This window comes from Notamacropus eugenii, chromosome 5, assembly GCF_028372415.1.
Source record: "Notamacropus eugenii isolate mMacEug1 chromosome 5, mMacEug1.pri_v2, whole genome shotgun sequence".
NCBI lineage: Eukaryota > Metazoa > Chordata > Mammalia > Diprotodontia > Macropodidae > Notamacropus > Notamacropus eugenii.
In genome coordinates this window covers 68,059,896-68,074,275 of record NC_092876.1, presented here as the reverse complement: position 1 = coordinate 68,074,275, position 14,380 = coordinate 68,059,896, and the positions used below count along the sequence as shown (strand labels likewise).

The following is a 14,380-nucleotide window of genomic DNA, read 5'->3' as shown; positions in this document are numbered from 1 at the left end:
GCTCGCAAGGTCTGGGATGAGAGATCTGACCCACACCCCCAACATCTTCCCCTTCCGGGAAGAAAAATAAAGGGACTTGGAGCAAGTCATCGGTATGAAATGTCACAGTCAGGACATGAACCACCCCCAACGACAGATGAGAAATGGGCTCATATCCCCCAGGTGGCCCCAGAGACAGCCCTGAAAAACAATCCTGGCTCTTGTAAACATGGGCAAGTGTGTAACTTAAAGTCCCTAGAGTGGACATTTGGAGTCCCTTCCAGGCACCCTGCTGAAGCATGCTCAGGACCCCACAGCCGAGGAGTGCTCCTGAAAAAGCAATCTAGGCAAGAAGCTATTGCCTCCCTGCTCCAGCTGCCAGGGCATTGGCCCCAGATACCTCAGGCACAGCAGAAGACCTTGGCTCCCTGTAGGGGAACAAACAAGGGGCCTCAGAGCTGGACTTTACCCAGGTCCTAGGGGGCAGGGGCCTAGCTCTGGCTAGAGGAGCCTGGGACGATGCCATTCAGACACTTGCCCTCTTGACGCAGCAGGGGCCAAAAGGTGGGGTACACCCTGGGAGGCATTAATAAAAAGACAAGACGTCAGGGTCAAACATTCCTTTACTTCTGTAACAGGCAGAATGGGGATTACAAGCTTCCTTCTCCTCCCACCTTGGAGGCTCCAGGAACAGTCCTGGGAGTTGCCTTTGGGGCTTAAGTCCCACCCTGGGGCAAGGGGTCCTGTGTCTATCCCTGCATCACAATCCTTCCTTCAGGGAGAAGGTGTCCAAAGCGGTCAGGCAAGGAGAAGGAGGGTCACAGGATCCCAAGGGAAAGAAAGTTGGGGATGCCAAGGTGCTAGTTGAATTTGGCTTTGGAAAAGTCCATTTCTGGATGCTGTTCCATAAACCTAGGGGAAGAGAGAGAAAGTGAGAGCCAGGCCTGAGGGTGAAGGATGGGACTTCCCTGGCTGGTGACCTAGGAACAGCCCTGAAGAGGCTGGAAACCAAGGTACCAACACCAGCACCCTTCCCATGGGTGCGGCGATGCCTGCCAGTTACCCCAGGATTGGCCTTGCCCTAGAGATGGCCCTGTGGGTGTGGGGGTGCTACAAAAGCATAAAGATGGCGGGCAGCAGCTGCCTTGGCGCTGAGCCAGCACAGCTGTCAGTAGATGCCTGCTAGGGCCCTAATAACACTCACTTTTTCAGAATCTCCTGCTTCTTTTGCTCCTCTGAAGTTGGCAAGCCCATGGATTTCTGCCTCTGGTCATACATCATCTTCTCCACCATACTTCGGGTCTCACTGTCGAGGTCGGACAGCTGCATAGGAGGGAGGCAAGGAAGATGAGTGCCCCCACTCTGAGCCACCCTGGGTCCAATGCCAGCCCTATCTGGACGCCCGGCTGCCTAGTTCACCTTAGAATTCTCTGGGTTGATCTTCTTGGTGTTAATCTCAGGGTCAGTGGACACCAAGCGGCTCCACCATTCCATCTTGTTGATCTGGTAGGGCAGAGGGAGAAGAATGGGTTGTACATAGGAAGCAATTCTTGGGGTTCACACCTTGGAATTTCACAAAACAGCAAGCCTAAGCCCTAAGGGGTTTGAGAGTGCTCTCCAATCCTTACCCTCCTCAACCTCTGGACCTTCCCTACCTCCCCCTGCTTCCTTAGCCTCTCTAATCCCCGCAAATCTCTCCCTGCCTCCTCAGCTTCCCTAGGGCACCCCCAAACATCCCTCTGCTTCTTCGGCCTCCCTAATCCACCCCAGAGGTGACAGACAGTTGCTAGGGCCCCACCTTTTCCAGGTGCACTGTCACCACCTTGCCATCTTCAATGAGCCAGGAGCTCTCCTCCACCTTGACCTCATTGTAGAGGTCACCAGCAATGAGAGGGGGCTGCCCCTTCAGCCCCACCTGCAGATGCCGCCGCTGAATGTCCACAACCACGTCCTTGCCCTTCAGCCGGAAGTTCACGGGGAAGGGCACAGCCAGCTGAGGAGGGGACGTGACAGGAGGTGAGGTCTCTGTGTTAAAAGGGGCCCTCCTCTGTAAGCTCATGCCCCTGACCACTCACATCCAACTCGGACAGGGTCTGTGTCCACCGGTAGTTGGGGAGGTCAGCTCCATTGCCTGCGTTAGGTCTCAGTTTCCCTTTGTCCTTCTCATCTTCTTCCTCCTCCTCATCATCAGCCTCCTGCTCAGAAACAGAGGTCAGGCTCCTGGTTCCCCAGCCTGCCTCCCCCTCCCACCCCATAGGAAGCCCTCTCGGAAAGAGCCAGCCTGGTCTGTGCAACGCCACAGGGCTGGAGACGAATGAGAAACACCATGATGTGGGCCTGGCAGGGCAGACGAATCCAGATCTGGGCATGTCTGGAGGGTGGAACTCAAAGACGGCCAGTACTGCATTCGCCTCCTTTAGCAGGGACTGGTCATTTTTGCTGGCATGTACCCCCGCCCCTGCCGCAGACTGCAGCCAAGCTAGCCGGAGGCATGGGAAGCCTGCCCTGGGATTCAGGAAGGCCTGCCAGCTGATGCCAACCTAGCCTCTGCACTTCCTGGGGGTCATTCCTAATGGAGAGAGACTGCTTCACACAGGGAAGGATCACTGTGATAGGATCACCTTCCACTGGTTCATGATACAGAAACTTTGGTATGCAGACACTTTCAACCACTTGCCAAGGTCAACTTGCCTAGAACCCTGAGAGGTGTGCCCAGGGTCATACCCAGTAGAGGTCAGATGGAGGACCTGAACCCAGCTCTCCATCCATTATGCCAGCTACCTCCTCCAGGATATGTTTATGGTTTTAAAAGGGCCTTTAAATTAACTATATTCATTTGATCATGACAAACCTGGGAAACAGATGGGGTAGGAATTATCCCCATTTTACAGACGGGAAAATTAACACCTCAACAGCAAACATGACTTGCCTGATCTGTTCCTGGCCAAGTAGAACAAGAAAGCTAGAATGACCAAGGTCTGGCTCTTTCCAGTGCATAAGGAAAGTTAGGAAAGGGGGCAGTGTGAGAGAAATAAACCCATAATGAAGCCCTTGGGGTACAGGGTGTGAAGTCACTAGCCATTTGATGCCTGCCTGATTCCTCACCTGTTTGACTGCTGAGTTGGAGTTGTTCAAGGGCTGAGCTGGTCCGTCCCCCTTCTGATTGCTTTCCTCACCCTTCCTCTATGGAAAAAAAACAAGTATAGTGTACCCGGGTGCCTTGGACCAGCTGCCCACACACACCGTGTCACGAGGCCCTGGGCCCCAGGCTCACCCGATCAATCTCCAACTGGAGCCTCTCAGCCTCCTCGTCCGTCAGCTCCTTGATCTGGGGCCCAGAGGCCTCCTGCGGGGTCTCCCGGGCCAATCGAGCTGCACGCTCAGCTTTTTCTCGCCGCTCAGCTTCCTGCCTTGCCTGCTTCTCTCGACGCCCCTTCTGGGCCAACTGATTGTGGTGGCGGAATGTCTCGTTGATGAGCTGGAGGGAAAAAAGATAGAAGCGATGCCTAAAAACAGCTGAGATGTGAGAGACTCGAGCTTTCCCCCTCCTCTGCATCCTCCTGCATCACAGCCCTGGTACCTTGAGAAGAGCCAGTCCCACCCCATCTACCCTCCAAAGTACCACTCAAACTCCAGAAAGCCTTCCCTGCTCATCCTAGCCCTCATTCATCTTGTACAGGACAGCCTAAAACTTATAACCTGAGAACACAGACTGTCAGAGCTGGGAGGACCCTTAGAATACAGACTGTCAGAGCTGGGAGGGCCCTTAGAACACAGGATGTCAGAACTGGGAGCACCCTTAGAACACAGGATGTCAGAGCTGGGAGGGCCCTTAGAACACAGGATGTCAGAGATGGGAGGGCCCTTAGAACACAGGATGTCAGAGATGGGAGGACCCTTGGAACACAGGATGTCAGAGCTGGGAGGGGCCTTAGAACACAGGGTGTCAGAGCTGGGAGGGGCCTTAGAACACAGTATGTCAGAGATGGGAGGACCCTTGAAACACAGGATGTCAGAGTTGGGAGGGCCCTTAGGACACAGGAAGTCAGAACTCATCCAAGTCCAACCGCTTTGTTTTACAAGTGAAGTGACTATTTCAGAATTCAGGATGAAGCTGGGGTCTGAGCTCTAGCTCTTTTCTCCACCTTTTCTGACTACTCTCTCTCTCTTCATGTGGGGAAGTTTAAACAATGGTCTCAGGAGGCAGAAGAAACCCTGTTGGATATCTAGTAATGGCCACAAGGGACTGAGACAGAGACTGAAGGAGCAAGCTGGCCCCATACACAAATAGCAGAGTTCCTGGCTGGGAACCAGCTCCTCAGTATCCTGAGTCTCATGATGCAGTTCTCCTGTGGGGCTTCTGAGGATGGAGAATCCCACAGAATCACTGCCATGTTGGGTATGCTGGTGAGAAGGCTTTGCATGGGGGATATAAAGGTGACCCCAGGAAGTCTTGGGTACACACTCTAAAGATTAGGGTCAACTTCCTAAAGCCCAAGCCTAGGGCATTGCCAGCTCCTAACCTCCAGCGTAGCAAACCCTATAGGTTTTCTTGAAAATCTTCCCTCTCTGGCTGAAAGGAGAGAGCAGAGAGAACTCCTCCTCTACTTCCAAGGCAAAGGACTCCTGTTTGGGATCCCATTCCCTGGACAGAAAAGGGAGCTGCCCTTTCTTCCGCCACCCTGGAAATGGCAAAGCTAAGACTCATCTTTCTTCAAATTACTGCTTGTTACAATGAGATGGGGAAGAGAGGGAAGGATGGCCAAGCTGGGAGTAAGAGCTGTGGCTGCACTGACAAGAGCTTGGCAGCAGCAGATGTGGGTCAAGGCCCAGCTTGGCCACTAAGTGGCCGTGTACCCTTAGTTAAACTTCCCTTTTCCGGGCCTCACTTTTCTGTAAAATGAGGGCACTGAGAGAGATGGAGTTCTAAGGTTCCATGTGCCTCTTCTACAATCCTGCTCTGTCAAACTCAGTGTTAAGGTTGGTCCTGTCCAACTCCATACATCTATTTCAAAGCACCTTCCAACTGAATTCAAAGAACAAGCACCTCCCATGCAAAGCACTGACTGTTCTGGACACCCCATTAGCCCTTCATAGCCCCCCTTTATACCCAACATCGAGGGATCTGTTCTAGGTTTCACAGCAAGGGGTAGCAGCAACCTCTCAAGCAGCAGACTTACCCACAATTCAGATGGTCAGTAAACAGTGGGCCAACACCACCAGGGCAGGGGGGAGGAGGCCACAGGGCCATGAGTCAATCCCCGAGGATCCTCCTGCCCACAAGTCTGGTGCTTGGCCTAGGTCTCTTCCATGGATCCACCCCACCCCCAGAGTACGACTGCTGAGCTCTCTCACAAATGATGAGGATGATGGTGATGAAAGCATTCACACAGCCCTATGCTCCTGTGAAGCATTTTACAAATATGATCTCATTTGATCCTCACAACTCAGGGAGACAGGAGCTATCATTAGCCCCACTTTACAGCTGAAATCTCCTTGCTACACAGCTAGGAAATATCTAAGGGTGGATTCGAATCCATTTCTTGGTGACTCCTGGTCCAGCAGCTGCCTTGAACAAACTAGCTCTCAGAGACCTGGAGCCTGAGCTGAGGGAGGGTTAGGGCTCCATGTGGGAGAGGCCAGGAGCTGAACTCCAAAGTTTAAAGCCTGGAAGGTCCTTGCCAGGAACTCGGTGCTTGGGCCAATCAAACACCCCACCCACCCATCTCCCATCCCCTTCCACCACCAGATGCTGCAGCCCCACCCCCTGAATGGGACCAAGGAGCCCAGCAGAACAGAGGAGGATGAGTTTGGGCAGAGCAGTGCCTAGGGGGAGAGGGAGGAGACCTGTTACTACCATCCCCTGTAACCACAAAGAAAAAGGAACCAAAAGAAAATCATCACTGCAAGGGATACTGGGTCAGCACCCAGAGAGACTGCCTCACAGGAAACTGGGTCCTAAGGCATAAATTACCAAGACCTTGAACTCAAGCCATCTGCCAATACCAAAGGCTATAGGGAAGCACAGCCTGCCTCTTCTGGGCTTCAGGGTGTCCCAGTGAGTCATGTCCCCTTCCTAGGTGCCCCAGGGCGTAGGGAAGGGTAGGGGGAAAGGACTGAGGAGGAACAGGCCTCATGGCAAATGCCTTAGCCTTGAGACTCCTCCGGCAGTTGGGCCAACCAGCTATTGGGCCTGGGCTAGGCAGCCTCTCAAGTTGATTCAGGCCCACGACACAGACCTGATGCTGCCAGTGAGGACAGGCGGAACACATCCAAGTCTCCCTCTGCCTGATATGTTTGAAACCTGGGGCCCAGGAATGAGGAGGAGGGATATCAAGAGGGCTATTCTCGCACACTCACACAGCAGCCTGAGGGATATGGGTGGTGGGGGGTGTGGCCACAAGGTTTGGCTTTGGGCCCTGCCTGGAACAACCGGGCCCCAGGGCTGCCAAGGAAAGCAAAGGATGCTCCCAAGCATCCTTGTGGCTCTGCCATGCCCCTGGCCCGAGGCACCTCCTGGGATGCCAACAACCCAATGATCTAGAAGAGGGTAAGAAGTACTAGGGCAAGGCCCACGATCTGTTTCTTGACTCAGTGAAATGTTGTCTGTGAAGCAGAATGGAGACGAGGGACTAGGGAGCCTTGAGCAGAAACAAAGTGAGTTAGAAAAAAGGTCTAAGCCCCCTGACACCCAACTATTAGGGAGGAAGGCAGCTCCCACCATGACCACAGGCTCTCAGAGTCGGAAGGGACCTAAAAAGCCATCCCATCCCTGAGCAAGAATCTGTATTCAGCCTTTGTCTGAGGACTTGTGGTGTAGCGGGAGCCCCACTTCTGAAGGGGGGTGGGGGTTTCTTCCATTCAGACACCTGGGGCTCATTCTTCTAGTCCCACTCCACCCCCAGGTATCCCCTTTTCCAGGCTTGCCAGCCCTAGCTCCTTCATCTGATCTAGCTCATTAGAGTCCTGAAGATGTGACTACATCAGGGTAAGGCTCAGGGCATCTCCTGCCTTGCAGCCTGGCCTCTCCTTGGCTTTTAATGCACCCTGAGGCTACAGTCACTTCTCTGGCTGCTTTCTAATATTACTGACTCACACTAAGCTGGAAGACCAGGAAACCCTCCCAGCCTGGACCTTTTTCAGATGAACTAGTATCTAGCAATGCCTCCCCCTGCACTTCAGAAGTTGATTTTCTGGACTGGTGTAAGACTTTCTATTCATCTCGATTCTATCTGATTTCATCTGATGCTAACTGCCAGTTTGGAGACCATCTGGGCTTTGGCTTGTCCCTCTAACTTCGGGTCATTTGTAAATGTGCTAAATACCCCACTACACCTCTATCCAACCAATTAAAAGAACTGTTAGAAGCTGCCCAGTGCCAAGCGCAGAACCCTGAGGCAGTCATCACGATCCCCCTTCATGCCTCCTCCTGGAGGCCAGCTGCTCAATACCTCTTGGACCAGCGTTCCTAGAAGAAAAAACTAAGTCAGATGAAGTATCCCCCTATCTGCCCAAGTTGGGAGGAGATCCATCTGGTCTGGCCTGGATTTGAGGGAGCTGAGCTTTTACTTTCTGATCATGGGGTCTTCCACCTTCTAGACGTTCCCTACACACATCCTCCTTGAGAACATGTTCTAGAATTCTGCCAGCATTCAGTGCCTCTCACTGACCTCCATGATGTCCTGTGGCCCTTCTTCCATATTCAGTAGCACCTGCAGGCTCAGCAGATGGGCCTGTGGCTCCCTCCTCAGCTCCACTGGGATGGCTAACAGCAGAACAGTGGGGCTCTGGCCCTGACATGGCTCTTTAGGGTTTCCCCCGGCACGTCTGCCACAACTCTGGACCGTTTAATCCCCATTATTCTCCATATCTGATCAATGTGGAAAGGGAGAAAAACGAGCAGCCTAGACTATCACCAGCCAAAGAGGTCAAAGTGCTAAGCAGCAGAGTTGAACTCAAAGCCAAACTTTCGTGGTCAAATATATCTCCAAATATATCTCCTCTAACAGCTGCGGCCCCCACAAAAAATGGCACAGACTCAGCAACTGTCTGCTCCGGCCCAAATCCTCCCCTTAGAAGCCTGGCCCAGCTGCCAGGCTCCAGTCATATGCCTCCCAGAGAACTCTGGGCCAGGAGGTTTGAGGCGGTAGCAGCTTAGCACAGGGGCCCAGGAAAGGTCAACCTCAAGAAGATGTCTCTTAATAAGGGCCACGGGTTCCTTCAATCCAAGTGCTAACCTGGCCAACATCAGAGGGCAAGAGCAAGGCTATTCCTCAGACTCATAAAGTGAGGCAGGCCAAGGCCTCTTTCTCAAGCAAGGCCTAGCCAAAAAACAAAAACCAAAACCAAACCAACCCATGGTGCCAGGATGGGGTCCCTAAGGACCTTGTCCACTTGCTGGTCAGAATTTGTCCAGCCCCAACTTGGAGGGCTGAGTATGCCAATACCCAGTGGCAACCAAGCCTTACGCAGTTTCAGAGTGCAGCTGGTGCTTTTCCTACATCAGCTCACATTTAAACTTCACGGCAACCCTGAGAGGTGGGTGCTACCGCTATTATCACCATCTTAAAGATGAGGAAATGGGGCCTCAGAGAAGGACGGTGATTTGGCCAACATCATGGACTTAGGGAGGACAGCAAATTCATTCCTCAAAATCACTCTAAATAAGGGGAAACAAAATGGAGACAACCCCACGTTCCAAAGTGACAAAATGCTTCTTCCAAAGAGGTTGAAAATCCACATATTTTTTAAACTGCCTGAAAGAACAGGCAGGAAACAGAACTGTGCTCACCAGAGTACTGAACGGAGAGGATGTGTTCACATGCCACGTTCTGATGACAACGAAGCAATGACCAACACAAGAAATTCAGAGATTCCTATGAGCTGAGGCAGACCAAGTTGAGCAGAGCCACAAGAAGCAGAAGCATAGAACAGAAGCCAAGAGCGTGCAGCAGCTGAGCCCCCAAGGGTCCAGGCAGGGACGGACAGCCAGTCAAGGGAAAGATGAGGAAGAAAAGCACGGCGAGGCGCAGAAACCCAAGGCTTGGCTACTCACACAACACAACATAAGGGCTTGGTCTTAAACCAACACTCTTCTGGACACTGTTATCAGGAACAAGTTTTACACCTAAATTTTGTGTCTAGGTTACATTTTTAACTGAAGTAAAACAAAATTCATGATGCCAGAGCTATAAGATGTCCAAAGAGTATCCACTGAGGCAAAGAAGGGCCAGAGCTACCCAAGGCCACCCCCCTCATCTCACACAGAAGGAAACTGAAGCCCAGAAGACAGAGGTGACTTGTTCAAGATCACCCAGCAAAGAGGGAAAGCTGGAAAGAGAACCCTGTGCCCTTCTGACAACAAGCCACGGCCCGTTGGCTTGGTCACATCAAATTGAGCTGTGGAATACCTGCCATGACCACTCATGGCCAGGGAAGGTGTGGAAAATTCCATTTGGTCACTAGTGACCATAGCATCTACCACGGGCCTGGAGTGCCGATGGGTTACTGGCCCAGTACCTCATCACCTCAGTTGGCTGCCCCTTACACTGGAGCCATTCCTCTGATCCAAAGATGCCTTTGGTTCATTTCAGACAGGATCCCAGATTTCATGCTGGAAGGGACCTTAGAGGTCCTCAGCTCCAATCATCTCATTTCACAGATTTCACAGAAACTCAGGCAGAGGGAAGCAAAGGGACTTATGTGACTCCAGGACTCTTCTCATTAGTTCCCAGACTTTCCTGGTCAGGTATGAGGGAGGTACCTAGTCCGGAGGGTGGGGCTGGGGAGGCAAGAATTAAGACTGAAAGATTAGGCAGAACCAGCAAAGCAATCTTTAAATAACTGTAGAAATGAAGTCAATAAAAGTGATTTTGCTGATTCACAGCTTTTGGGGGAGTTAAGAGGTAACAATTATCTTCACATGACATACTGGAAAATGTGGAGCCATCTGCTGAGAGCTCCCTCTTACCCGCTCTTCCTCTCACATCAGTTAGACTTCTTTACCCACCATTCCATAGAATTAGATGACCCCTTCTTCTTGCCAAGGAAAGGCTCAGCACCACACAAGTGACCTCATTCATTCCTGACTCCTCCACTTCCCACCAATCCTCAGTCTCACTCTTCCTGTCTTCCTGGCTGATGCTTTCCTGCCTACAGACATAACCACATCTCCCCCACCCTCCAAAAACTCTCACATCAGCCACCCCATGTCCATTCCCACTGTCAGCCTCTCTCTCTTCCCTTTTGTGGCTATTCACAGTTGGGGGTCTCCCATGTCCTTCTGGCTCATCTCTTAACTCTCTGCAACCCCCATCCTTCCTAAACTGCCCACTCCAATGTTCCCAATGATCTTTTGTTCAACCCAATGGCCTTTTCTCAATCCTCATCCTTTCTGACCTCTCTTCAGCCTCTGAAATGGCTGACCACCCTCTTCTTGGTAATCTGTCTAAGCTTTTGTGCCACTGCTCTATCCTACTTCTTCTCCTACCTGCCCCTTCTCAGTTTTCTTCAGTGGCATCTTCATCTAGGATCAGTCTGTGAATCTTGAGCAGCCCTTGGGGTTCTGCCCCACCCTCGGTTTTTCTTCCATACTGTTTCACTTGGTGATTGCACCAGATGCCATGGATCTAATATCACCTATGTGCTAATGATTCTCAAATCTATTTAACTTTCTGTTGACCTCCAGACTCGTATCTCCAACTGCCTATTGGACATTTCAAATTGGATATCCCTGACATATCTTCCTCCAAAGCCCTCTCCTTTTTGGCTTTCCTATTACTGTCAATGGTACCACCATCCTCCCAGTAACCCAGCCTCCCCACCTTGGGGTCATCTTCAAATCCTTCCTCTCCTCCCAAACCCCCAGATTCAATCTGTTGCCCAAGCCTGTTGACTCTCCCTTCATAAGATTTCTCAAATACATCCTTCTCTGATACTGTCACAATCCTCATCCCTATACACTTGGCTTATGACAACACCCTGCGCTTGGGCTCTCTGCCTCTAGTCTCTTCCCATGAAGCCATCAAAGTGATTTTCCTAAAGACCAGATCTGAATGACACTTCTCTCTCCTTCCCACCTCCCTTCCCTCTACCACACGCATGCACACACGCATCGCACACACTCTCTCCTTCCCCAACATACATTTCAATCAATTCCAGTGGCTCTCTCACTTCTAAGATGAAATATAAAATTCTCTACTTTGGCATTCATAGCCCTTCCTAACCTGCCCTCCCCCAACTTTCCCCAAAGCCCTTGTATGCTCTGACCACTGACCCCAGCCTCTCCATCCCCTGATTGTCACTGGCCATCATCTGTGCTTGCAGTTTTCCCCCTTCTTATGGGTCTCCTGGCTTCCTTCCAGTCCAAGCTGAAATCCCACCTTCAGCAAGAAGCCTCCCCCTCATCCCCCCAGGCTTGGCCTTTCTCTCTGGACATTATCGTCCATTTATCCTGTATCCATTCTTGTTTGCACACCACACCCCTCCCCCAGACTGAGAGCTCCCAGGCAGGAGTTGTGTTCTGCCTTTTTTTTGTATCTCCAGCTCAGCATAGCCTGGCACATAGCTGGCAACAAATAAAAGACTGCTCACTTAACTTGACAAATATGAGAAGACAATTACTTAACCTAGACTTCTACCCTACACACGCTGCAGGACAGCAAGTACATGGAAATGACTTGATGAGAAATAGATCTCTTCAGGAAGCATGTGTGTGCAACAGCTGCTAGGATGCTCATTTTCCCACCTCCACACTTTTGTTTACCGTTTCCCTACCTTCCCCAGCATTCTTTCTCATCAGATCCCACAGAGCACCCTGCGAATTAATTCTGTAGGTGCTCATCCCTCACTTCTCCAGAGGGATCACTATGTTTTCTCTAAAACTGTATCTTCCCAAGTGCCAAGAACAACACAAAAAATGCTCTTAGCTCCTTACTACTTGTGTGGCCTTCGACAGTTCATGTTTTTTGCCCTGGGCCTCAGCTAGCTTAGATGGTATTTAAGATGCCAGTTCTAATTGTCAAGGCAGGTTAGTATGCACTGCAGTGAGCCCAGGATTTGCAGGCAGAGCTGATCCGGTAAAATACTAGCACTGCCATTTACCACCTTGAGCCTCAGTTTCCTCATCTGTTAAATAAGGGGATTAGAACAGATGACCTCGAAAGGCCCTTCTGGCTTTACATTTATGATGCTAGGAAAGCTCATTCTCAAATTACAAAAACCAAAAGAGATGAAATGACAAATTACTGCTGCCATTGCTGCTGTCACCACTAACCCTGTGCGGCCTTCACAGACCTCACTCTTACCGCTTTGCACTGTATGGTCCTGTATCAAGTTCTCATGGTGAGTCATTTCGGCTTTGGCCAGAAAAGGGCTGCCTATGCTACCCTCAATGTCTCACTAAGCCCCTGTGGCAACAGAGAGACTCTTTGTAAAATGGACAATTTTCCAAACAAAAATGGAGTCCTGGTGCACTGGAAGTACTAAGGCAAGGTCACAAAACAGTCATTCCTGAGCTACAAGAGAGGACACCTCACCTTCTCGGCCATCCCCTCCTCGCCACCGATGAAAAAGTCAGTTTTTCGTCGCAGGAAGCTGAAGAAGGTGTTGACCAGCTGGAAGACAGAGAAAGACAGAGCTGAGGATACAGGGTTAGTAGCAGGAATTCTTCTAAGCGTTTTTTAATATTTGTCTGATAATGGACTTGTTCACTTTTTCAACCTACTCTGAGTAGCCAAAGGCCCATCTAGAATACGATCCTCCTTCCTTCCTCTCATCTTTCCCCTCCTTCCAAGTCTCTTCAAGGAAGCCTTTTTCCAGGCCTCAATCCAGATATAGTCACTGTTCAGGCCCTCCACAACCACCCCTCTCCTCCAACATATGTTAGGTGTAACTGGATGGTTATGTTTTCCAATGTGGTTTGTGTATTCTGTCCCCCATGGCCACAGAAGCTGATCTCCTTTAGGTTATCCCACTTTAAAGAGGGAACCATGCCTTTCCCTACCCCAAAATGAGTACAAAAACCTCCCCGCTGCCTTTGCTTAGTTGTCTGTGCAAGGGTGGAAGTGAAGGGCTGATGGCTGTGAGAGGGCTGGCCCTAGCCAGAAAAGGAGTCTGCAGACAGGCTGAGGAAAAAGACCCAGGGGTACAGTCTGGAGAAAAGGAATAAGGAGGGAAACCATGGGGGAAATGAATGGACTGGAGGAACAGAATGGAGGGAAATCCCGAGAGAGGACTGGAGCCCTAGGGAGCAGTAACACAACAGATAGAGGGGAGACCTGGAAAGGAGTCAGAATGCGAGAGGGACCTGGAGGGGATCAAGATGGGGGGCGGGGGGATCAGGGAATCGGGATGAGGAATGAGGGAGGAAAGGGAGCTGGAGATCAGGACAAAAAATTGGGAAGGGGGAGAATCCTGGAAAATGGATAATTAACATGAGTGGAGGGGGAGGCTGATCGGGATGGGGAAGGGGGCGTGAGGCAGGACGGGGGGAGGTCTGGAGACCGAGACTGGGGGAAGGAGGTGGAGCTCTGGAGGTCAAAATGGGAGGGGCGAAGTCTGGAGACCAGGATGGGAGGGGATGGGACCCGAAGACCAGGATGGGGCGGGAGGACAGAGATCCGGAGAGCAGGATGGGCCAGGAGGAGAGAAGATGAGATTGAGAGTGGGGGGCGGGGTGGGGGGAAGGAGCGGGGGCAGGCCTCGGCTGGGCGCCCTGACGGCCGAGAGCAGCTCCGGCACGTGGGGGGCGGCCGGCCCCTCGCTCTCCCGCCGCGGCCCCGGTACCTCCTGCACGCCGCCCTCGTGCTGCTGGGCCATGGCCAGCAACATGCCGTCGAAGCGCTCCTCTTCCTGCTCCCCGCCCATCTCGCCGGCACCTCGGCTCAGCCGCTAGCTCCGATCCCGGACCCGGCCCCACTCCCGCTCCCGGGGCCGCTCCAACGGTTCCCTGCGGCCACCTCCGCCTCCGCCTTCCTTCCGCAGTCGAACCGGAAGCGCGACCGCCGCCGCGCAGCCTCAGACTCGCTAAGCTCGGGGTTCCCCAACCTTCCTCACCGCCCTCAACCAATGGCTGCGCGAGAAGCCGGCCTCTCCGCCCGGGGATTGGCTGTCCTTGCGACCAATTAGCGAGAGCATCCGGGGGCGACGGGAGGAGCTGAATTACACCGGTTGTTTGGCCGTGTTACTATAGTTACCAGGAGCCCTCGAGCTTTCCAGAAAACTCTAGGCCTGACTATTCATCGGAGTCACGGGTTGGGGCATAAAAGGGCTGGACTTTCCTCCTGCCTTTTTCTCTTTTTCTCCCCTCCAGTGAAGTCCCAAGCTCCCAAATTCAGGGCTCTTGTGCTTAGAGAAACTCAAAACTGATTCCAAGGTTATTCCCCAGCTGCATTCATGCATG

At 52.0% G+C, this 14,380-nt stretch overlaps 1 protein-coding gene across 1 annotated transcript; it reads right to left on the bottom strand.

Moving 5' to 3' along the window:
- Positions 1 to 584: 584 nt before the first annotated feature.
- Positions 585 to 14,056, bottom strand: NUDC (nuclear distribution C, dynein complex regulator). The gene is made up of 9 exons (XM_072609494.1): positions 13,765 to 14,056; positions 12,516 to 12,593; positions 3,254 to 3,457; positions 3,085 to 3,162; positions 2,055 to 2,174; positions 1,778 to 1,972; positions 1,399 to 1,482; positions 1,184 to 1,302; positions 585 to 891 (listed from the first exon to the last, which is right to left on the bottom strand). The coding sequence occupies exons 1-9, from the start codon at positions 13,843 to 13,845 to the stop codon at positions 840 to 842; spliced, it is 1,011 nt and encodes a 336-aa protein (XP_072465595.1). The 5' UTR covers positions 13,846 to 14,056; the 3' UTR covers positions 585 to 839.
- Between the last annotated feature and the right edge of the window lie 324 nt (positions 14,057 to 14,380).

Coding starts and splice junctions, on each gene's coding strand:
- NUDC (XM_072609494.1), bottom strand. CDS start 13,845: ATGGGCGGGGAGCAGGAAGAGGAGCGCTTCGACGGCATGTTGCTGGCC. Junction 12,594..13,764: donor ACGAGGGCGGCGTGCAGGAG/GTACCGGGGCCG, acceptor TCTGTCTTCCAG/CTGGTCAACACCTTCTTCAG. Junction 1,303..1,398: donor TCAACCCAGAGAATTCTAAG/GTGAACTAGGCA, acceptor CCTCCTATGCAG/CTGTCCGACCTCGACAGTGA.